The sequence below is a fragment of the Prunus avium genome, chromosome 6, assembly GCF_965620075.1.
Source record: "Prunus avium chromosome 6, drPruAviu1.hap1.1, whole genome shotgun sequence".
NCBI lineage: Eukaryota > Viridiplantae > Streptophyta > Magnoliopsida > Rosales > Rosaceae > Prunus > Prunus avium.
Genome location: NC_142289.1, coordinates 29,473,436 through 29,497,402, shown reverse-complemented (window position 1 = coordinate 29,497,402; position 23,967 = coordinate 29,473,436). Strand labels below are relative to the sequence as shown.

The 23,967-nt window shown below is 43.4% G+C and overlaps 2 protein-coding genes across 5 annotated transcripts; both read right to left on the bottom strand.

The window, feature by feature from the left end:
- Positions 1–930: 930 nt before the first annotated feature.
- On the bottom strand, positions 931–10,522 carry LOC110760793 (pleiotropic drug resistance protein 2-like). Of its 4 annotated transcripts, none has more exons than XM_088255041.1 (20): positions 10,158–10,522; positions 9,900–10,020; positions 9,714–9,802; positions 7,852–7,936; positions 7,451–7,741; positions 7,285–7,375; positions 6,196–7,096; positions 5,911–6,071; positions 5,692–5,795; positions 5,448–5,607; positions 5,254–5,346; positions 4,862–4,989; positions 3,758–4,090; positions 3,319–3,609; positions 3,146–3,229; positions 2,714–2,847; positions 2,386–2,613; positions 2,083–2,254; positions 1,730–1,984; positions 931–1,518 (listed from the first exon to the last, which is right to left on the bottom strand). In XM_088255041.1, exons 1-20 carry the CDS (start codon positions 10,520–10,522, stop codon positions 1,249–1,251), a joined length of 4,356 nt encoding a protein of 1,451 aa, XP_088111167.1. In that variant the 3' UTR covers positions 931–1,248. The 4 variants fall into 4 exon arrangements, with proteins under 4 accessions (XP_088111167.1, XP_088111168.1, XP_088111169.1 ...); XM_088255042.1 differs by having other exon boundaries at positions 5,272–5,346; XM_088255043.1 differs by having other exon boundaries at positions 4,862–4,980; positions 5,272–5,346.
- An 8,508-nt stretch (positions 10,523–19,030) lies between these two features.
- On the bottom strand, positions 19,031–19,909 carry LOC148294001 (uncharacterized). Its single transcript, XM_088254683.1, has one exon. It carries the CDS (start codon positions 19,907–19,909, stop codon positions 19,031–19,033), a length of 879 nt encoding a protein of 292 aa, XP_088110809.1.
- Between the last annotated feature and the right edge of the window lie 4,058 nt (positions 19,910–23,967).

Genomic DNA, 23,967 nt, shown 5'->3' with positions numbered 1-23,967 from the left:
TGGCTGGGGCGGAGGTGGTCGTGTACAGAGATAGAAGAAGATAGTTTATTTTTTAATTAAAAAAAATTAATTGATTTTTTAGTAGTTGAGAGAGAGAGGTGGAGAGAGTATTTTTTCAATTTTTATTTTTTATAAATATTTATCATGTTTATTATTTTCTTAAATAGTGTGGTCTCTTTATTACCACGTCATTTACCACTTCATAAGTTAACAGATTTTTTGACGGCAGATTAACAGTGGGTATGAAAACGAAAGGAAGTTGAATTTTATATACGAAAGGTGTGGGCCAATCCAACTGGCACCACATTGGTCATTTTAGGTTGTTCATTGTAAGCAAAACGACAAAGATCATGGTGGATAAACTTCTTGCTAAGCTTATTATGATAAATGACACTCCATTCAATTTCTTCGAACATTCGTCAATTTCATTTTTGTGAGATGAGTAGCGGAATATGGTTTGTTAGAAAAACGTTACCAAGATATTCAAATATTTAAACAAAGCTAATTCCAAATTCTAGAAGGGGCGTTGAAAAGTATGTAAGAGATGTTGAAAAGTCATGGGTAAAAGTTGATGTGATTTCATGTGAGAAATTTCTCACTGAAAAGGACGGATCACACACACACGTAGTAAAAGTCAGAATCGAAAGAGAGAAGATGGGGGGTTATAAAATGGGAAGGGATTGAGAGTGAAGTTTCATCACTTGTTTTCTGAATGTAGTTTTACCAAAGATCTGGGAGAACCTAGGCCGAGGTTTTAACAGTGATTCTCAAATATTGCAGAACAAAATATGATATGATGAGATAGAAAGCAGTAGAAACAAAGACACAGGGAACGTGTTTAGGGTCAAGCAAATTCTTAATTCGGAATGAATTAAATCTCCCCAAGTAGAATTCGAACCTACAACCAGTCAATTAACAGTCAATCGCTCTACTGCAGAAGTACAGCTTCAAGATACAGGTGGAGAAGTGTCAATCTCAACTTCTATGACAATGTGAAGGGTAAAAAGGTAAAAAGTTCATACAAATGCTGTTGGCTTGAGAGAAATTACATAGCATAATTTAGAGTAAAGATTCATGCTGTGCTGAGGAGCAGATGTTGGAAACAGTTATGAAGAAAATTCCCATTAAAAAGTAATAGGAAAATGCTTGGAGACTTTGTGATCTGTTGAAATTTCCTTAGTCAATACTTGCCTTTTCTCTATCTCACATTTCTGAAGGGTTCAGCTCAATGGTGCCGAGTGAAGTTTCTTATCTCCTTTGGAAGTTAAGGAACTTGATGCCGTAGGCGAAGACGAAGAAGAAGAGGAGGACCCAACCAACATGAGCAACAACCACAGGTATTAGGAAGTCATAGTCATAACCCAAATAGTCCTTAAGGAACAGATCCACTCTCTGTGGTTCTTGACTAGGAATATCAATAAAGGTCTTGACGTCACCAACTTGAGATGTGAAGATGCCATAGATTGTCCAAGCAACTGGAGAACCCCAGTAGTACCACCTCCACCAGATGGGAATTAGCTGCAATATTGAGATTAAAATGCTATGGTTACAACAAAAAAAGAGATAGTTCAGAACAAGATAAATCCGGTATCAGAAAATTCCATGATTAATCTACATAAATTTCATTTGTAATGTAAATATGTGTTGGACGTTGTTCCTTAGAAACCGTCTGTTCAACATGCTCAGGCATGACCATAAGAAGAACAACTGAGTTAAATTCATGACATACCGGTCGTGGGATGAGGAAGCCAGAGAACAAGTTCCAGAAGCTCATGAAGAAAGACATAAAAATTGCAGCAATTTGATGCCCAGGAGTTAGGGCAACGGCCATCATCCCACACATTGAGAAGTAGGTAAAGGACATGAAGATGAAGTAGTAGAAGTACAAAAACTTCTCCACCTTAAAATTATACCCGATCATGAAAAATAGAAGACAGGAATAGACAAAGGTTTGGATTGCAACGTAAATTGTCTCAATAGACACCTACAACACCAATATATGTATCAATAACAAAGATATGAGATTTTAATGTTATACGAGAACTAAGACGTAAACTAGCATAACTTCTTCCAATATCTTACCTGAGCAAATGCATAAGGCAACTCTGAATACATTCCCGCTGCTCTTTCACGGTAGAAAACGGTTCTTTCAACCGCAACCACAGATTGCACAGAAAAAGCATTGTTAGATCCAAGGAAAAGAATAGCCGAATAGGTAGCTCCCAAAAGATTAATCAGGTCTTGTTGTTTGTGTCTGTTCACAAGATAATATACAGTTAAACACAGCAAAGAACCTTTCACAAAAACAGATGATTGGAGAAAACATGCAACTGAATCACAAAATCCAAAGAATGATATGTACGAAGGATAGCTCATAAAACTTACATCTGGTCTCCTTTGCTCCAGAAGATAACACCAAATAATACTCCAATACAAATTGTCATGAGAAACCTAATGGCATTGTACGGTGAGTTCCTCCAGTATGACCAGTGTTGCTTCCAGAAGCAAGCCTTGCACTGAGTTCCAAAGCTTTGGGAGTATTGGGTGGGGAAGTAGAGGTCCTTGGAACCTGGTAGTGGTGTGCTTAGTTCATTGATAAGTTCTTGGTTTCTCCTGAACAAGCGAAAACAAATATGAAGAAAATTTTAATACATACGGACAAGCAGTTGGCAATAATATAAATGAAAAGAAAACAAATGTATATGCTACTAACCTATAGAGTTCTGAGTTCACATATACTTCTGCGAAATCAGTGTCAAGTCGAACCTCCATGGCAGAAGAGCTGACCTCTAACATCCAGGTAGCAGGATTGTAACCTTCTTTGATCTTGCTAACCCCTGGAATAGCCTGCAACATGTTTTGGATATTAGTCAAACTTTTAACTACAGAAACCATTGGTGTATAAAAAAGAGGTTTTGATGTTTTTGATTGAAACAGAGAATTTGATTCTTAATAAATCATTCATGCTTCGACAAAGTTGTAATGAAAACAAACCATTCATTGCTCAGACAGAAATGTGTGTTGGAGTGAAATGTATACATTGCATTACACGAAATCGATGTTCGAAAATATTCTTACTGAAGTAGATGTTACAGTTTGGATCATTTGAAGGAAATTTAACATAAAAGGTACAGCAAAAACTTACCTCAAAATATTCTATGAGTTTGTGAGACTGGTGACCTAGAGGTCCAGCATAAATCACCTGACCTCCTCTTTTCATTAAGAAAAGCTGCAATAGAAAACAAAATCAAGGTGAAATATGGCAGCATGAAATAATAAACAGTGTTACAGATTAACAGAATTATAATCAAATAATACCTCATCAAAAGCTTCAAAAATGTCAATGCTAGGTTGGTGAATTGTGCATATAACAGTTCGTCCTGTATCTACAGTGTTTCTTACAGCACGCATAACTATTGCGGCTGCCCTAGCATCAAGACCTGATGTTGGCTCATCCATAAAGATGATGGACGGATTTGCAACCAATTCTACAGCAATAGTGAGCCTCTTTCTCTGCTCGGTTGAAAGTCCATCAACTCCCGCAACTCCAACTAAAGCGTTCCTCAATGGATCAAGCTCGACCAAATCCATAACCTCATCAACAAACATCTAAAGAAAAGAATGAAAACATAAAATTATTAACATGATTTCTTTATACGTGAACGAACGATACGGTTGTAGAGAGATAAAATGCATATAATAAGAAAATAAAATTGGATAACTGCTAAAATTAAAGTTATTAAATGAATAAACATGCCTTCCGTGTATCCTTCTTGACATCCTTGGCAAGACGTAACCAGGCAGAGTATATGAGAGATTCATAAACAGTAACAAATGGTGAATGAATGTCATTCTGTTCACAGTAACCGCTGACCCGAGCAAATGTAACTTGGTTCTTTGGGAAACCAGAGATGGTAATACTTCCTTCAATGTACCCACTAGTCTTTCTTCCAGCTAAGACATCCATCAAGGTGGTCTTTCCAGCACCACTGACACCAACTAATGCAGTCAGAACACCCGGCCTAAATGCACCACTAACATCTCGTAGAAGTTGCAATCGGTTCTCTTCAATCCCTTGGCTCTTCATTTCCTGGTAAGGAACCCGAAAAAAATGTTACCAAGGAGAATCATATTAGACCCATGACGTGTTTGGCATCATACATCATGCTCATAGTTTCGAGACTATAACAATTAATTCATAGCTAATGACAATCTAACTTCAAATGACCTTTGAAACATGCATCAAAATAAGATACTTTCTGATGCAGCGGAACAAGAACAAAAGATAATTTCGAGCAAACTTAACTCTGTTGATTCTAAGAATACCCGGAATTAAAACTCTAATCTATTAATTCTGAGAATACCCAGGAAAAGAGTAAAGAGATGAGAGAAAGATCTCAATCTTCATTCAATAAAAACATCAACTCCCCTTTCTTACAATTTCATGCATTATTTATAGGAGCCTCTCAATCAAGATGAGATAACTCCTCATAACTCTCCTAAACCTTTCCTATCCCAACTTCCCTCCTAATGATAACTTCACATTAAATCTCCCTATAACTCACAAAGATGAAAAGACTCTCCATAACTTTATTCATGAACTTAGATAACTCTCACATACGAGAGACACTTATTTACTATAGGTTATTAAGACTTTCCTCATGCATGAACATGATCCCAATGGTCCATGCATGTATTTGCTAAACTCGCTGCATCACTTTCGTCTTCTGTTTTTGCTTAAAAAAAAGAGCAGAAACTTTCATTTTTCATTTCTATTCATGTTTGTTTTAAAGATATAATTTCTCATACAGATTTCTTGAAATTAAAACCTCAAAGAAAATATAATTAAAACGTTACTTACAGCAGGCATATCCACATAGTAGTTCACATGGTTGAAAGCAAGGGAAAGGGGCTGGAAGGGCAAAACCATTCCTTTTCTGGCTTGATTGTTTGCAGCATTTCTCACTTGCATATCAGTACCTGACATTGCTCATTATTTTTCAGAAAAGGGAAATAAATTGATAGCAAAGCCACTAAATAAGATGTACGTTTTATGCAGTAGATTTGGTACAACCCCATGATGACATACATGAAGAACGGTGCATGTGGTGAATAGGGGGTTTGCAGCGTGGACATGGGTTGATAATGATTATCTAGCTTATACATTGTTTTACGGCCAGGTGTGGAATATAAATGGAGTGAGAGTTGGAGTAATTCATAATTTATAATGCATATATGCAAGTTAAGACCCACAAGAATATAACATTATACCTTCTGGATTGGGTCGTCGCTTCCTATTACTTTCGGAATCATCATTCTCAATTAGAGTTTTAGTATCACCAAGAGCTAAAATTTAGATAAAAAGAAAGCAAATAATCAGTACTTAAGTCCATAAAATTAATTAGTAGTACCCGATGAGTGGTACACAATGAAAATTATTCACTTACGATTCAGGAAGGTCAATGCTGCAATGAAAAGAACATTAAAAAGCAGAGAGAACCCGAAAAGCGCTGCAACACAAATCCAATACCAATATTCTTCAGTAAACAAGCCCCTTTCCCTGAGAAGGATCTTTCCAACTGTAGGCTCAATGGAGTTATTGACAGGCTACAAAGGAATAACAAATTTTGTTAAGCTCAAAATTGATATTAATATATAAGGAGAATGCAATTGAGATTTAGGACAACTTACAGCGCTCCATCTTTCATCAAGAAATTCGTTTATGGCAATTGCATTTTGTCCATACGTCATAGGTGAAACATAGTAGCCCCATATCATCCATGGAACAATGTCATCTGCAAACCAAAAGGAGAATCTTGTGAATGTCAAATCAAATGAAAAATGACAACAATACTAGTATCAAACTGATATATGTGCCTGCGTTGGCAATGAAGGCAAAAGACTCCATACCTTTAGCAACAACAAAACCTCCAAGGACAAACACAATTAGCAATGTAAGGGAACCAATAGTGTTTGCAACAACCTCTGTTCGTCCAAGGGCACCGATGAAATGGAAAAGGGATAGTGCCATCTGATGTACACTGAAGAAAGCCAAGAGCTGTTTGAAGAACCTGAGCATATTGCACATACGTCAGATGCAAGAATAACTAGATTTTTTTATATTTCATCACTCATATGTAGCAACACAAAGAAGAAGCTTCCAACAATAATAATACTGGACAAATCAAAGCTTACCTACTGGCAGCAGGTGCAAATCCAATGGTGTAGTATGTCAAAATGATCCATATCCCAGAATCCATCAGTGAAATGGGAATTCTGGTTAGCCAAATCGGCAAGCCAAAAGCCCAGCCAGGGTAGAACAAGGCATCCCTTTGTTTAAAGAACACAGGAAGCCTGAAAACTGTCATTATAAGCTCTGACATTCCATTAAACATGACGTTAACGAGACTGAAAAACAGTGCTCCCAAGAATTTTGCTGAATCTTGTACCGTCCCAGCTTGCATTTCTGTTCTTAAGAACACTGTCAAAGCAATTGTAGCCATGATTGTTATCTGTATAGTTTTGAATATGTATACAAAAGAGTTACGCTTCATCAGAAGCCATTCCCTTGCAAAGCATGCCTTGAAGAGCTCCATATTGGATATTCCATACTTATCCTTCACCAAGGCAGCAGGATGGGCTGTTCTTTTATCATATGGAACCCTTAGGTCTTCCAAAAGTCGTTGGCCAACATGAAAAGAGCTGAAAGCCTGTACAAAGTCAGGCACTGAGACATATCTGTAAGCTTGGTTCTTCTTATACCAGTATTGTTCTTGGTCCTTCTTTGAGGTCACTTCCTGCAAGAAATCTGCAACACCTTTTCTTTCGGGGCATCTGAACCCCATATATTCAAAGAATTCAAGCATATTCTCACGCGGACCTTGGTACACAATCTGACCCTCAGAAAGAAGGATAATGTCATCAAAAAGATCATACGTCTCAGGTGCTGGCTGTAAGAGAGAGATGACCATTGACACATCCATAATATGAACCATCTGCCTCATGAACTTGATAATTTGAAAGGTTGTGGAACTGTCCAGCCCCGTTGATATTTCATCCATGAAAAAAGCTTTCGCTGGTCCAACCAACATTTCTCCTGCATTCACACCAACCACCACCAGTTAAAATCATTGCAGAGAATGTTTGCACATCAATAATCATTCCTATTTGAACATACATTCATGCAGAGTTCCACCACTCACACTCCGAAACACATATGAAAGCATAACCATCATGGAAATCCAGTTTTCATTTAGTTATGTAATATGGCGTAAAGTCTCATACCGGTGGTTACACGTTTCTTTTGTCCACCAGATATGCCCCTTCTCATGCCATCACCCACACTTGTATCAGCACAGATATCTAAACCAAGTAACTGTCAGAAGAACAAAAAATTGTTAGGCTTGTACAATAGGAGAGGAAGCACACAATCTTATGATAATCAACCAACCTTGAGAACATAATCTGTGATCAAACTAGTTTCTTGGCCTGACATAGATGTGGCTTTCATGAATGCATCGATTTCAGTGTCTGGTTTGATACCTGAATCTTTCTCCCTTCTGGACAACTCTACCAGCATATCATACCTGGTTCCAACTCCCAGGCAACGTCCGGAGAAATCCAACGTTTCACGAACTGTCATCTCACCATATTGAATATCATGCTGGCTAATATAAGCAGAGGTTCTCTGAGGCACAAATTCCTTAAATTCATGGCCGCAGTAGGTCACTTTCCCAGTTACCTGTTTATAACCCCATCTTGTTAAATACGTATGAAGTACTAAACAAGTAGGTGCACTATTGCAATAAAAATAAACCAATGAAAGGTAAGGAGATAGACAGGATGGCAAACCCCTAGATCCTTATCAAGCTTGCCAGCAAGTGCTTTTAGAAGTGTTGTTTTTCCGGATGCAGGAGGTCCAAGAAGCAGTGTCAACCTGGGACAAAATTGCGTCACTTGACTAGCATTAACAATCAATCACTTACCCTTTGCAGGAAAGGAAATTAATTTTTTACTAGAAAAAAAAAATTAGGAGAGCAAAATTCTAAGGCAAGGAGAGAACTCGTGCAGAATTGCAAAAAGCAAGGTAGATGGCGGGTCCCTTCCATCTCCCTCCACCAGGTTCTTCGGCCAAATTGATGATTGCACGTCATCACAACAAAAGTTGATGCTCTTGAGCATCGAAACAAATTTCTCAATCCATTTGCAATGGGCTTGTGCCATCATAAAAAGGGTACCTTACGGTACTGCCCAAACCTGGTCCGTTCCTTGATGCGCAAGACAAAGCTTCATAAGGACCCAAGACATAAAAGAAGCTGTTTGTTTTATCCTCCCTATTTTGGCACTGAAGCTGTAGAGCATAACTTCGTCACATGCACATGCACTGCAAGATGTGGGTCCAAACAAATAACACTAGCAGCGAAGAATAATTTAACGAAGCCAATAATTCATTGTGCAATTTCGAAGACCACTGTGCTCCCCAAGCACAAAAATGAGATCATTGCCGCCGGGAAAAAAAAAAGAAAAGAAAAAAAAAAGGTAGAAACTCCAAGAATTAATTGGATGTTGGACTAAAGGCTTGCTGCACTAACTTCTATATCCAAGAAAAAACTCATGGTGTCAGGAAATCAATGGAGGAGGAAGTAAATACAGTCTATGCCAGAGTAAACATTTTGGACTGAGTCATGGTGACCAATGAACCTCTAGAAGTAAAGAAAAGAAACCCCATCAAGGGAAGAAATTTCAATTGGCAAACAATTGGTGCAAATAATTCACTGAAGAGCCCGAGACCATTGGAAAAATCGAGTAATTCTATAACGAGGGCATATCTCTTCACTGTTGGATTAAGCTAACTAATTTGATCCTAATTATTGAATTAAGTTAACCAATTTGATCCAACAGTTAAGAAGTAATGCTTCACCTAAGGGCTATATATAAAACTCTCACTATATAATTCTTGTGGAAAAATCCAATTGGCAAACAATTAGTCCAAATTTTGGATTAGTGGGCCTAAATCCAAAATGCCTATTAATTCCCCAAATAAACTCAAAACCAAGTGGTACAAAACCACCCCAAAGCCCAAGTCGTACAAACCACTCTGAAACCCAAGTGGTACAAGACCACTCAAGCTCAAAAATGAACTACGTCGGTTTGATCCTGACAAAGGTACATAGGCAGTCTAGTATCCCTCTAGACACAATCGCAACCAAATTTAAATCCCTAATTCCAACCAACCAAAGTCAAGCCCAAACAAAATCTCTTCACCTTAACCAAATTTGCCCCACACACTGTCTATATCCTAAACGACACAAATTTCCATCCAAATTTTCTCTCACCACACATCTCAAATAAATCCCACAAGGAGACGTAGACAACTCGGTGTTCGTTCCAAGTACAGCCACAAACAAACCATCTTTCCCCCCAGATCACGCTCCTTTGTAATTTTAATCAAAGGTCTTCTCTTTTAATTCATAACATGGGTATAATTAAGAGATTCTTTAATCTCGAGTGGGTCAGACTTAAAATAATAAAACCTTATTCATTGAATGTGGTTGAAATTGTGTTGGCAGATTTTGTTCACATTTTCGCTCAACAAACACTTTGTGTTATTTATTTATAAACTTTTTAAAAACCATTATGTGCGATTTTATTGGTGCAACAAATATAATACTAGTCCAGAAAAGAGGTTAAATATGCAAAGTTCATGAGCAGACCTTGATGGTTGAACGATACCGCTCACATCTTGGAGTATCTGAACGACTCTTTTCTTTGATGGTGTGAGTCCAAGCATTCCAATTAAGCCCTATTCACATAAGAATTTAGAAATCTGTGAATTTACCATATATAGGAACGCTAGACTAACAAGGAAAGTTTACTGTAAATAAATGTTAATGAAATACCTCCACTGAGTTCAAGGTGGAATTTAGCAGAGTTGGAAGTGCTCTGGTGCCTACATATGCATCTCCTTCTATTGACAAATTTTGAAATCTGACCTCAACTTTAGGAACATCAATACCAACCCTGTTCCCAATCAACCAAAAAAACCAAAACCAAGACTTTCAAAATCCAACCCTATTTTCCTCCTGCTTTCTCATAAACCAAACAAGCCAAATATATATCAACAACCCAATGTAGCAAAAACAAAAACAATATTAAACCTGTCATTTCTGGCTCTGAGCCTCTGCAAGAACCTCTCATTGTCCTCCTCAACAACCTTAAGTATGCTCTCCATCAACTGCTTCTTATCTTGAGCCCCAAGGTTTGCAACATTAACTTCTTCAGTCACAACCTTCCCATTGCTCATGGCATGTCTCAACATCCCCCTCCTCATCCTATCATATGTGGGCAGCCTCTCTATGGCTGCCCACTTCAGCTCCTCCTCCTCCTCATCCACCGTCTGCTGCCGCCCGCTCCGCTCAAAAATGTCAGGCGCATTCCACATTTCCCTCACACTCATCGACTGCCAGCTCCCCCGGCTGCTGGACTGCCTTGTCAAGTCATCTCCGGCCAATGCAGCCGCCATTTTTAACTCAAAAAACCAATCAAATCATTCCCAACTCAAGATTTCTGGAAATGAGTTGTGTTTTTCACCCAAATTTGGCTTACCCAATGTCAGAAACTGATTGAAGTTTGAACTCACTAGTTTTACCCCCCAACTTGGACTGTTCAAGTTCAAAAAGAATTGAATTAAATGAACAAATGTATACACTTAAAGAATGAGACTTTTTGTTCTTTTGTCTGCACTCACACTTAGTTTTTGGTGATGAATGTGAAAATGGGAGAAAGCGAAAGAGACTTTTTTTTGAGGTGAGACTTGGGTCTCCCTTTTATAGACATAGAAGAAGAAAAACGGAGGAAGCTCAAGAGAATCTAGGGTGTGCAAGATCCAATCCAATCCGCCCGAATTGACTGATTCAATTCAATTCAATCCAATTTTAATTGGTTTCGTTCACTTGACATTGGATTGGATCCCTAATTTCCAAAACCGACATGATTGGATCGGATTGGATTGGATTCTCACAAGTCATTTGGTGGAGTTATGTTTTATATGGTATAAAATCGAAACCAAAAAAAAAACTCTAGGATTGGAATAGAATTCATGCATTTAAAATAAATGTTTCATGCATAGATTCATGTATTAGCCTTTTAGTTCATGTTTTGGGGACTATAGGTTCATGATAAAATTGTCTATAATAAATTGGGGGATTTTGTTCAATGTAGGTGACATCTTCCTACTATCTATAAATGTTGTTAGTTTAGGAAATGTGAGTTATAGAAACAAATTGAGTTTTTCTCTACTATTGAGAACTACACTCTCTCCTTGTTTTTGGTATTCTTAGAATCAACAAAGCTTGGAAACCTACATTCTCTCTCCTTGTGGATATTGTGGATTGAAAGGTGGATTGAAGGGTGTTGACGCCAAAAAGTGGTTTCCTGACTTTGAGGGTCAACTTAGTAATTTTATGCCTTCGGTATCCTTAAGGCCTCGGTAGTCAACGTGATCTGCAATATGAGCAAACGCACGGTAAGACCTAGGGCACCGGTGTGGTACCGGCCGAAGGCTCTCCAATGCTTAAGTAAGTTCGGGAATAGAAAGTTCAACTAACAGATCAATAGGCTTGTATGCCGTAAGTTCTGATTACCTCCATTTTGGGATAGTTGGCCTCCTTTTATAGGCCTTGGGAGGTGTCATTTGTTGATAATTTCGATGTAGGACTGTGGACGTCGCTTGGGAGCGAGCCACGTGTCCCTGGAATGGGCGTTGCCCTAGTGGAGCGATCGGTAGGTAGAGTGCCGAGGGCACCTTTGACCAAGCCCAATTTCCTCCACATGTCTCGCTCTTATTGGTTGTTTATTTTGGGTGTAAACAGGAGTCCCCCAAGTTCTCGAGCGAGATTTCTCGGTCGAGAACTTGTTTGTTATTCGGTAACCACTAAGTTGTCCTACCGTTCGGTAGGTTGTCAGGGAGGCGCGCTGGGGAGTTGTCCTGGTGCCGATTCGTTCAGGAAACTGCCTAGGAGCTCAAGAGTCGCCATTTCGAGGGTTACCGTTCGGCAGCATTTGGTGCGTCTAGAGGTTCCGAGAGATGATTGCCGATCGTTTGTTAACTTGGGCAAGTTTGATCCTTTCTCTTGCGACCTCCGCACAGGAAGGGGTAGTGATGGGACAGAATGACGCTTCGTCTTCTGCACCCAGCGTGCTGTCAGAGGCTCTACTCGGCGCACGACACGTGGTGCGTCTAATCACGCGGAGCAGCGCCATTAATGCGCCGTTTGGTTTCTCGAGGCATACCGTTGCAATTTTCGCCCTATAAATAGAGGGGGTCTCTGAGGTTAAATTCACTTTGCATCTTTTGGGTGAAGCGAGAGCTCTGTCCAGGCCATTTCTGACGAGAGCAAACGGTAACAGAGGCGATTTCCAGCGAGAACAAACGGCAACACAGGCGATTTTCGACAGATCAAACAGAAGGCAGAAAATGATTTTCGTCGTTACACTCCAATCCACATAAGGTACTGTTCGGTAACCTTTACTTCCTTTCCATTCGTTATGCGTACGTCCTTCCTTGGTTGGAACTAGACTAGAACTTTATGCAAGTGGGGTGTGGTTCGGTAGTCTAGTTGCCATAGGTAGAGACGTAGGCATCGGTAGGGTAGCCCCTTGTATGGCCCTTAGTTTCCTTCCGCTGTGTTTCTTTTTGTAGATGTCTGATACCGAGTCAGGATTCGAGAGTGAGCCCAACGCGTTCGAGAACGAGTCTCCAGATAGGGGAAGGGCTACCGATAGTGAGGAGTCGGGCCAGGATACCGATAGCGATAGTGGTTCAGAGGTGGAAGTGGTTGGCGAGAGGTTTAGACCTGCCCCTACCCATGGGATCGGTAAGGGGCTTATGACCAGTCAGCCCCTACCGTTGGCGGTCGTGTATTGCGATGGTCGTCAAGCTGAGTTGGGGCTGCATTCCGAACCTCAGGTGGAGGACGTTCGGATGCCGGAGGCATCCGCTAGTCACCGTCCGGAAGCCTCCACTTCTGGTCGTGGAGAGTCTTCCGAGCCAGCTACCCTACCGAGGGTGACAATAGTGAACAGCGGGAACCAAAGGGTACCGATGGGGATAGCGAGAGAGCAGCTGTTTGACGTAGACTACCTGCCGCCCAACAAGCTGACTTACCGAGAGCTGGTAAAGATCAGGGCGGAGTACATGATTCCCCATTCGGTAGGGATGAGGATCCCGAGCCCTACCGAGTCCCTGAGCAACCCGAAGGATGGCGAGGTTGCGTTCTTCACTGACGTCCTTCAGCAGGGTGTTAGGCTGCCGTTGCAGCCTCCAGTTCAAAGGATCCTTGCTCAAATTGGGTATGCCCCTAGGCAGTTCAATCCGAACTTCTGGGCCGTCCTGATGGGGGTTGTCATGGCATTCGGGCTTGCCGATGAGGAGGGGCCTACCTACGAGCAGCTCTCCCACTTGTACAGCATCACTAAGTCCAAGAGTACCGATCACGGAGGTTGGGTTCAGGCGAACTGCCTCAAGGCTTCCGAAAGGGGCCATTTTCTGAATGCCGTGCCGACTTCCCAGAAGTCCTGGAGGAATCGGCGGGTGCTACTCTCTGGCGATTGGGAATCGCCCTCGGGAGTCCCCGTACGATTCCACATCCCTACCACCTTCCAGATTGCCGGTAGGTCTTCACCATGCCGATCGGTAGGCTACTCTTTTTTTTTTGGTTCAGTGGACTAATCTATCTTTGTCGTTTTTGCAGGCAAACTGAAGCATCCCACGGCAACTCAACCAGAGCTTCGGCAGATTGACAAGGTGAGGTTGAAAGTTCCTGCTGGTGACAGGGAATATCCACAGTTCCTCTTTACCGAGAATCTCATCAGAGCCCGTCTTGTGAACCCTGCCGAGTATAAGTCCACTCCTCTTTTTCTCCTCTCTTTATAAATTCCTTCGGCTACTCATACTGTTCCGTTCGTGTAGTGTCTGAGGCCAGGAAGCTTGCCGAGGCAAAGAAGATGTCAGAGACCTTGAAGCGGCGCCTCCAGGTGCTTGCAAAGGGGAAAAAGCAGAAACGGCAGCCAGAGGCTTCTGCCGAGAGGGTCTCACAGGCAGACTTTGAGGAGCAACCGCTGGCCGAACGGCAAAGGCAGCGGAATGCCGAGCCTACAAACAGGAGGGTGCCGGTAGACGAGCCAGTGCTCAGCCCGCGTCAGGTAGCTGAGGCCGCTACCTCCAAGGCATCTGGGAAACAGCCTATCCAGGTGGATCTGGATACCGTTTGCACCCCCAAGCGGGTGCGGCTTACCGACCCCCCGAGGGCCATCTTCGCCGCCGAGGACGAAGGGGGACCTACCGAGGCAGTCACACTGGCGTGTCCTTCAAAGACAGTCCAGTTTGCGAACCACATGATCGTGGGTTCGCAGATGGATTTGTCTGAAATCGACGAGCTGCCGAAGAAGGCTCTTCGGGAAGAGGCGGGGCGTGCCTTCCGTCTCCAGGCCACGGTAACCTTCTAACTCCTAGTCTTTTGCCATTGTTATTCTTTGCTCGGCACTAACCAGTGGTTTCACCTTTCAGGCGTCAATGGACATGTGGCTGTGCATGAAGAGGGCTATTACTTCTGCCGAGCGCGCCAAACGGCTGTACGAAGAGGGCCGCTCTAAGGTTCCCGAGGTTGGGAAAGCTCTCCAAGACCACGCGAGTCTTGTGCAGGACATGCATGCTGCCGAACGGCAGATCAAGGCGCACGAGGTCAAGCTTGCCGAGATGCGTGAGGCTCTGGACGGCGCGGAGCAGGCGGCCAGGGATGCCGAGGGAGCCAAGGTGGCAGCGCAGACGGCACTGGAGGCGTCCGAGCGAGCGAAGGCGGCAGAGGTTGATGCTACCGTTAACGAGGCGGTTAGGAACTACCGTTCCTCCGCTGAGTTCATCAATCTCCTGGACCACGAGGTTGCTTCCGAGATGGCGGACCTCATCTACCGTTTCAAGCGGTTTAACCCAGGCCAGAAACTGAACCTGAACTTCGCTGCCGATCCCCCTCCTCTACCGGAAGGCATTACAGAAGAAATGATCGAGTAGTACGAGGGGGAGGATGCCCCCGAAGGTGCCGATGGTCCTGATGCCCAGGGCGCCCTGATGCTACCGTTGACGCCGTAGTCGAGACTGCCAATGACCAAGGAGATCGGACTGCCGAGGCCTGAGCTACTTCATAGTTTTGTAATTCCATTTTGTTTTGTATATATATATTTTTTTTTTAATTTTCCGTTGGCAAAATTTCTGGACACCTTAATGCCGAGGGCATTTTTAATTCAAGTAATATTTCATTTTTATTACTTGAATTCTATCTGTATTTATTACTGCCGTAGGCAAATAACTGCTTAGGATAATTACCGATTGGGCCGTTGGCCGTTTAGGAGTTTACTTGCTCTGGATTAGCGAAGTGTCCCTACCTTCGGTAGATAAACCCAAAGTAATTGTTGTACCGTCAGTAGGCACTAGGTTCTAGTAACCATTTCCCTGTAGAGGTGCCGTGGGCAAGTCTAGGGTACCGTACTGATGTGATGAGAATACCGTAGGTAATTCCAGAACATGGTACTGCCTTTGGCTCGTACCTACTTGCCAGAACCCAAGTATCACGCGCATCGGTAGGAACAAGGTCCCAATAACCTTTCGACCATAGCGATGCCGTCGGCAAGTCTAGGGTACTGTATAGTTTTGTAGTCTATGCGCGATGAGAATACCGCAGGTTATTCTGGAGCATTGTACTGTTGGCTCGTACTCAATGCATTGATTTTGAACATGTAAGGACATAGCTTTCAATTGCCGTAGGCAATGTTACTGTGGCTCATTTTGATGGGCCATACCGAAATATTTTTGAAAGAATACCGCTAGGATATGATGTTCTAAACATGTGAAAATGAATGGTCTAGTTTTATATATATGCCGTGGGCAAAAATACAAATTCCGCCCATGTCGTTTGCTAGGGGACTTTACTTAAAATAACTCTTGAGGTGATCCACATTCCATGGGTGACCGAGGGTCTTCCCATCTGTGCCTCGGAGCCTGTAAGTACCGGAACGAAGGATGCCGATGACTTCGTAGGGTCCTTCTCAGGAAGAGCCGAGGGTTCCTTCCGTTGGGTTTTTGGTTGCAAGCGAGACCTTGCGCATGACCCAGTCTCCGATTCTGAAGGAGCGGGGTCTGACCCTCGGCGCTCTTCGATCAAGTCTAGGCTTAGCGTGAGTGCAGCCTCGTTCGCCTTCGGTGCGAAAGCTTCTGTTCGGTAGGATGACTCGTCGATTTCTACTGGGACAACGACTTCCGAGCCGAATGCAAGACTGAAGGGAGTTTCCCCTGTGGAGGTTCGGTAAGATGTCCTTATGGCCCACAGAGCTTCGGGAAGCTTCTCCGGCCAGGCGCCCTTGGCACTGTTGAGTTGCCGTTTCAAGAGCTTCTTTATAATTTTGTTCACGGCCTCTACCTGACCGTTCGATTGAGGGTGAGCTGGGGAGGCGAAGAACAGGTTGATTTTGAGGCGGGTGCAGAACTGCCTGAAGAGTTCCAAATCGAACTGTCTGCCGTTATCGATGATGATGGCATGGGGGATGCCGAAGCGGCAACAGATGTTGGTCCAAACAAACTCTTCGACCCTTGCCGCCGTTATGGTGGCTAGGGCTTCGGCTTCAACCCATTTCGTGAAATAGTCCACAGCAACAATTGCATACTTAACCTGTCCCTTGCCCTGCGGCATTGGACCAATTAGGTCGAGCCCCCATTGGGCGAACGGCCATGGACTTACGATCGGTGTGAGGGGTTCGGCAGGCAGGTGGGAAATATTGCCGAACCGTTGGCATTTATCGCACTTTTTTCACCATCGCTATTGCATCCCGATGCATTGACGGCCAATAGTACCCCTGGCGGAAGGCTTTGTGGGCCAGGGATCTGGAATCGGAATGGTCGCTGCAGACACCACTATGGATCTCCCGAAGGACATACTCGCCCTGCTCTTCGGTGATGCATTTCATGTACGGGGTGGTGTAGCCAGGTTTGTACAGAACATCGTTGATGACGATGTACCTTGCCAATCGGTAACGCAGCTGTCTTGCCTTGGCCTTGTCTTCAGGAATGGTGCCGTTCGTTAGGTAAGCATGAATGCGCGACATCCATGTATCGGTGTACTCTATGGCGTAGATCTCGGCAACAGTGGTGCTCGGCAGGGTCAGTATCTCGATGGAAATTTTTCAGCCCACTTTGTCGTTGATTGCCGAAGCCAGCCTAGCGAGGGCGTCGGCATGACTATTTTCGTTTCTAGGTATCTGCCGAATTTCGTACGCCTGGAACTTGTTTGGCAGTTGGTGTGCTGCCGTGAGGTACGCCGTCATTGACGCGTCCTTCGCTGCAAAATCGGCAGTCACCTGGTTCACTATTAGCTACGAATCGCTGTAGATGCTGATCTGAATGGCCCCCATGCTTCTGGCGAGCCGTAGGCCGGCCAAAAGTTCCTCGTATTCGGCTTCGTTGTTGGACGTTCGGAAGCCGAACCTGATGGCATATTCAATTTTGGCTCCATCGGGAGCGGTGAGTACAAGACCAGCCCCGCACCCTTGTTGGTTTGCGGAGCCATCCACGTGTAGGATCCAAAAAGGAGTCGACTGGTCGAGACGACTGCCGTTCGGTAGGCCTTCCTGTGCTGGGGTTCTTTCAGGTTCTGAGGCTTCCGAAGGTGTTAGCTCAGCGATGAAGTCTGCTACGGCTTGTCCTTTTTCGGCAGGCCTGGGTTTGAACTGTACGTCGAATTCTCCCAACTCGATCGCCCATTTCACCAACCTACCGGATGTTTCTGGTTTTTGAAAAACTTGCCGAAGGGGCTGGTTGGTTAGAATGATGATGGTGTGGGCCTGAAAATAGGGCATCAACCGCTGGGCAGAAACGACCAGGGCAAAAGCCAGCTGCTCGAGTGGGGGGTACCAAGACTCTGCCCCCTGAAGGGCCTTACTGACGTAAAAAATCGGTAGCTCCGCCTTCTCAGGGTTCCGTATCAGTACTGAGCTGACGGCAGTGTTGGATACCGATAGATATAGAGAGAGTATTTCCCCAGGGAGGGGTTTTGACAGCAGCGGAGCTCTGCCCATGTAGTCCTTCAAGTCTTGAAACGCCTTATCACATTCGGCGGTCCACTCTATGTGATGTTTGCCCCCTTTCAAGGCCTTGAAGAACGGTGCACACTTGTCTGTGGCTTTGGAGATGAAGCGAGTGAGGGCTGCCACTCGTCCGGTAAGGCTCTGGATGTCCTTTTGTGTCTTCGGCACCTCCATGTTAATTATGGCTTTGATTTTGTCGGGGTTCGCCTCGATGCCCCTCTGGTTGATCATGAAACCGAGGAATCTTCCTGAAGATACGCCGAAGGCGCACTTCGTGGGGTTGAGTCTCATTCGGTATTCCTTCAAGATGCCGAACATAAGGGATAGGTTGGCTAGATGTTCCCCCGCCGTTCGGCTCTTTACTAGCATGTCATCCACATAGACCTCCATTGTACTGCCGATCTGCTTGGCGAAGATTCGGTTGACTAGTCTCTGATAGGTCGCCCCCGCATTCTTCAAGCCGAACGGCATGACGTTATAGCAATATAGGCCTTTGTCTGTTATGAACGCCGTGTGTTCGCTATCGGCAGGGTGCATGAAGATCTGATTGTATCCTGAGTATGCGTCCATGAAGCTGAGCAATTCGTGACCGGCAGTGGCGTCAACTAGCTGATCGATGCGTGGCAATGGGAAGCTATCCTTCGGACAGGCCTTATTGAGGTCGGTATAGTCTTGGCACATTCGCCACCCGCCTTTTGCCTTCCGAACCATGACAGAGTTTGCCAGCCAATCCGGGTATACAGCCTCCCGGATGAAGCCTATGGTCATTAGTTTGTCCACTTCGTTTTTCATAGCTTCATACCGTTCGGCATCATAGGATCGGCGCTTTTGCCTGACGGGTTTGAAGGCTGGTGAGATGCTCAGCTTGTGGCTGATGACATCAGGGGATATGCCTGTCATGTCATTGTAAGACCAGGCAAAGACTTCCGAGTTCTGCCGAAGGAACTGGATGAATTCGGCACGGAGGGTGGCGTTTAACATGGTACCGATTCTCACGCACTGATCCGGTTGACGCTCGTCCAGCGCCACCGTTTCGAGATCCTTGGCAGGTTGTGCCGCCGGAGTGGGCGTTTCCTCCATTTGGATCGTCCACTGGTTCGTTGCCGTTCGGCAAGCCTGCGACCGTAAGGGTCTCCTTCTGCTTTTGAGGGGCTGCTGATTTCAACGCCGTGGCATAGCAGTTCCGAGCGCTTACCTGATCTCCCCTGATTGCCTCCGTGCCATAGCAGGTTGGGAACTTCATGAGTAGCATGTGGGGGGATAAGTGGGCCTTTATCGCCGTGAGCGTCGTTCGACCAACTATGACGTTGTAGGCCGTCGGACAGTCCACCACAAGGAACTGGTCGTAGACCATGGTCCTTCGTGGGGCTGTGCCGAAGGAGATTGGCAGACTGACACTGCCGATTGGCTGGACCAGGTCTCCCGAAAAGCTAAGGAGAGGCGAGAGTTGTCGGTTGACCTGGCTGTCATCTATTCCGAGTTCTTTGAATGCATCAGCAAAGATGACATCTACCGAGCTGCCAGTGTCGATCAGAATTCGTCCGACATCGAATTCGGCAATTTCGGCTCGGATGATCATAGGGTCGTCATGTGGGTAGATGATCCCCTCCTCTTCTTCCTCGGAGAAGGTGATGGGTTCCCACCTGACCTTCGGCATCTTGGTGTGCCGGCTATTTTCTATGCCGAGGACTTGGGGGTATTGTGCCGCCCTGACATACTGCTTCATTGACCGGTTAGATGCTCCGGCGAGGGTTGGGCCTCCACTGATCGTGCTGATCATGTTGATCTGTCGATTGGCGTTCAGCACTGGCGCCTGCTATGGCCTGGCTATGTACTGATCCAGTTTGCCTTCCCGAATCAACCGCTCGACGATCTTTCGCAAGCTGATGCAGTCCTCAGTGTTATGGCTGTTCTGCTGGTGGTATCGACAGAATTTCCCTGTATCCCTGTCGTCTTGCCGACTGGGCTTTCGGAATGCTGGCTTCGGGATTATCTCGTTTTCGTTCATCAGTACCGCTTCGTAGGAGGTATTCAGCAGGGTGAACACCTCCGTTCCCTGGTTATGTGCCGGTAGTGGGGCTCGGTAGTTGTCCCTGCCGTACCTGCTCTTATTTTTCTTGGAATGCCCCTTTTGGGAGCTTCCGGCATCTTTGCGCTTGTTGCTTTCAAGGTATCCGGCATTTTGTGTTGCTGGTGCGAACGGCGATGCCTGTGCCGTGGAGGACCGCTGTATGGGTTCGCTCTGCCGGGCCGTGGGCTCGGCCCTCTGTTGTTTAATTATGTTAACTCGCAAGTGTATGTGCCAATCAGTAGTATAGCAAGACAAGTACGAGGTCGTACCCACGAGGACTGAGAAGTTAAAATTAGTTATGTACTTAGGTTACTGTTGTTAATATTATGTTAACTCGCAATTGTACGGGGCAATTAGTAGTATAGCAAGACAAGTACGAGGTCGTACCCACGAAGACTGAGAAGTTAAAACTAGTTATGTACTTAGATTACCAAATTCAAGAAAGTAGGAGGTTATGTCTAAAACAGAATTTAAAACAAGAGTGGTTGTGATTGTTGAACAAAAGAAGCAAAATGAAATTGCAAACAAAAACAAGTAAACAAATGTAACAAAGAGTGGTTTTAAGAGTTGGAAAACAGATTTTGAGACTAGGGCATTCGAATCACCATAACAATTCAATTCTGGGTTATAAAGATTCAAGTAACAAGTCTAATTCAGATTCAAAGATTGATTCTAGCTAAAGTATGATTAGGCCATGGTGTTTGGTCCTAACCTTGTGTTCCTAATTCCCTAATTTGATCATTTGTTGTCTAACCTAAAATTAAGCATTAGGAACCCATTAAGCATAGAAGAACATTTTAAACAACCAAGTATGTATCTAATCCCTGTTGTCGAATGTCCATACATACTCTTCCTATTCATAGTTCAATTCGAATTAAAGCATGGTGTATACTCTTAATTCAAACCAAGATAGTTAACAAACAAGTTCTAATGGTGATCAATCATTCAAACAAGCATGTTAACTTATAAGCATAATGAATAAGAACATGAATCATGAATCAAACTTGAAACTCCAAACTTATAAACCCAGAATATTCATGTTAGGTTACATCGAAGCCCTAGTTATGAATTTAGCTACTCATAATGGAAAAGAGACTTGAACAGAAATGAGAAAACATAATGAATACAATAAGAGTAGAAAAACCCTTTTTCTGAAGTTCTTGTGGTGTCCAAGGCTTCTCCAAGTGCTTCTCCACTTCTAATGCTTCTCCAAGAGCTTCCCCACTTCTAGAAAGATGTATGAAGGATATGGAGGTGATTTGGGATGAGTTTGAGTGAGTGGTGATGGCTAAGGAAGATGAAATTCGTAGGGAAATGGAAGAGAGGTTTGCTGGAGTTGTTTTGGTGATTGTTGGAGTGTTTGGGATTTTGAGAGTGTTTGAGGATGGTTGGAGTGAATTGTGGGGGTTGTGAATCTCAGGATTTGTTGTGTCTTGAATGTGGAATGGATGTGGTATTTATAGGGAGAGGGGAGTGACAAATCTGAATTCAATATGGCTAATGCATACAACACTTGCATTATAAAAGATGAATTGGTTGATGCACTTCACTAATGCATACAACACTTGCATTATAAAATCTGAATTGGTTGATGCACTTCACCAATAGATCCCACCAGCAGCCCTAGCTCATCTTCATGTCACCATGACCAAGCTTCCAACCAGAAATGATAGCTCATACCTAGCTCACCATGACCAAGCATCCAACCAGCACATGCTGAGGTCAGCATAACCAGCAACTTCAAGGGCTTACAACTTGGGCTTCTCTTAATCAAATTAGGACTTTAAGCACTCGAAATTGAAGTTCAGAATGTCTTCTTTCCAGCCATATATCATTTGGGCCAATCCAAGGTCGGAGGAGGAAGTTAAGGCCAAAACAAATTGCTAACTCATTTTGCGCGCTGATAAAATCCATCCTGAGCATGGCTCTGTGTTTGCTAGGTAACAGACTCCATATTTATCCAATGGGGCTGAATTTTGGATATGTTATAGTACACACCCATTGGAACAACTTTCATGAATAATGCTGCCTCATCCGAGCTGTGTAGGTTGCTGAAACAAAGCTTGCAATATGACCTACGGAACTGGACTGGCAGGGGGCTGTAGCCAAAATGAGTTTGTCTTTTAAGCTCTTCTTCCATTCATCCAAATTAGGCCTTAACATGCTTGAATTGCATGAATTATGCTCTCTTGCTCTATTGGCCTACAAAACACACAAAGGGAGGCAAATAACTTAGAAATCTAAGAAACTAAGCAAAAGAAGTAAGTAAATTGGGCATGTATATGTATGAAATTATGAGCTTAACACACCCCCAAACCTAGATTTTGCTAGTCCTCGAGCAAAACAAAAGAAAAACAAAGGTAAAAACAAAACAAGAAGTTAACTAGACCACTTTCGTAGGTAACTCGATTGCATTGAGCGTATGCAACAAGCCTTTAAACCTCTAGGCATCCCTAGTAGGAGGAGTTGTGTCTCCTGAGGGTTTAACAGATACGATACCCACAAACGCTTTACTGAGTCTACAAAACAAAGTGGTTAGAAAAATAAACTTTGAAATCAACTAATGAAAATGAAAGAAAACTTTAGTCATACCTCCAACACCATAGAGTTGCCAAGATATGTGATCAATCAGTGTGTACAAGTGGAAGCTATAGCTCAAAGGCACACAGTTTCAAAGCAAGCACACTCAAACCTTGAATAGAGAACATGCTTCGACTCTAATTCTCACAGATAACACTCAATCACTCAGAACCTAAGGTTTAATCCTCTCAAGAAAGCATAAGTGAGTGTATGAAATAGAAGCACAAATTTGGTTAGATCTCATGAAAGGAATCAAATACTAAGAAAATAGATACACATATACATACCAGCACCCATGAATACATCCTCAAAGATCAGCTAGGTCTTTCACAAGGTTGTAATGAAAGGCTAAGGTTTAGGGGAAATGGAAGAATTAGAAGGAAAAACAAGTAACTTAAGAACATACCAAGGTTGCATTCTTCATTAATCTGCAAGGTATCATTGATTTAGAATGGCATGGCTGCAAACTTCATGGTTTCACCTGGCATGGACTTTATTTTTCACACTTAGATCAAATCGAAACACTTTCATCTTCGTTGATTTGATATGCATCTTCTTTAACTTCATTGCACAGATTCACATCATCTTTCATTTAGGCACATGGTAGCAACTTTCTTGCTTCAAACTTTATCTTGGCACACCTTGGTATATTTCTAAGCTATAGGGTATGGCTACAATAGGTCAAGTATCTCAGATTGAGATACAAAGGTAGGGAAATGATGAGGGTGATAGAAGAAAAAGGCTTTAAGTGTTTGGCTTCAAGAGGGCTAATGGAACACACATATGGGTAGGGTGAAAAGAAAGCATATAGAATGGTTATGCACACATAGCCTAGCATCACTTCAATGAGTTCATTCATGAATGAGAGCAAGCACATGATATCTGCAAAAGAGAATCATCCTTAGTATTCAATCAAAATGGAATAATGAGATCAATTAGAGTGAATTGAAGAAAATAAGTATGGATGAGAAATAGAACACTTTAAACCCTCTCAAGAAAGCAATTAGGCTCGATATAGCTCACTAGGGTAGTCTCCACTATTTTCCTTCAAGAATTTGAGCGTGGTACTTTAGCCACCAGAATTCTAAGAGCAAAAGCTTTGTGAAGTGCAAAATTCTGATATGAAAACCTCAAATAGCAGCTCCATAGCATTGATTGTATGACATTCTTTAAAAAAAAAAAAAATA

Excerpts from the sequence above, each read along its gene's own strand:
- LOC110760793 (XM_088255041.1), bottom strand. The coding sequence starts at position 10,522 with ATGGCGGCTGCATTGGCCGGAGATGACTTGACAAGGCAGTCCAGCAGC. Across the intron at positions 4,990-5,253 it reads AGGTATAATGTTATATTCTT|CAATGTCAGGTACTGATATG; the intron begins GTGGGTCTTAAC and ends AAAAATAATGAG. Across the intron at positions 3,610-3,757 it reads TCAAGAAGGATACACGGAAG|ATGTTTGTTGATGAGGTTAT; the intron begins GCATGTTTATTC and ends TCTTTTCTTTAG.
- LOC148294001 (XM_088254683.1), bottom strand. The coding sequence starts at position 19,909 with ATGATCAGCACGATCAGTGGAGGCCCAACCCTCGCCGGAGCATCTAAC.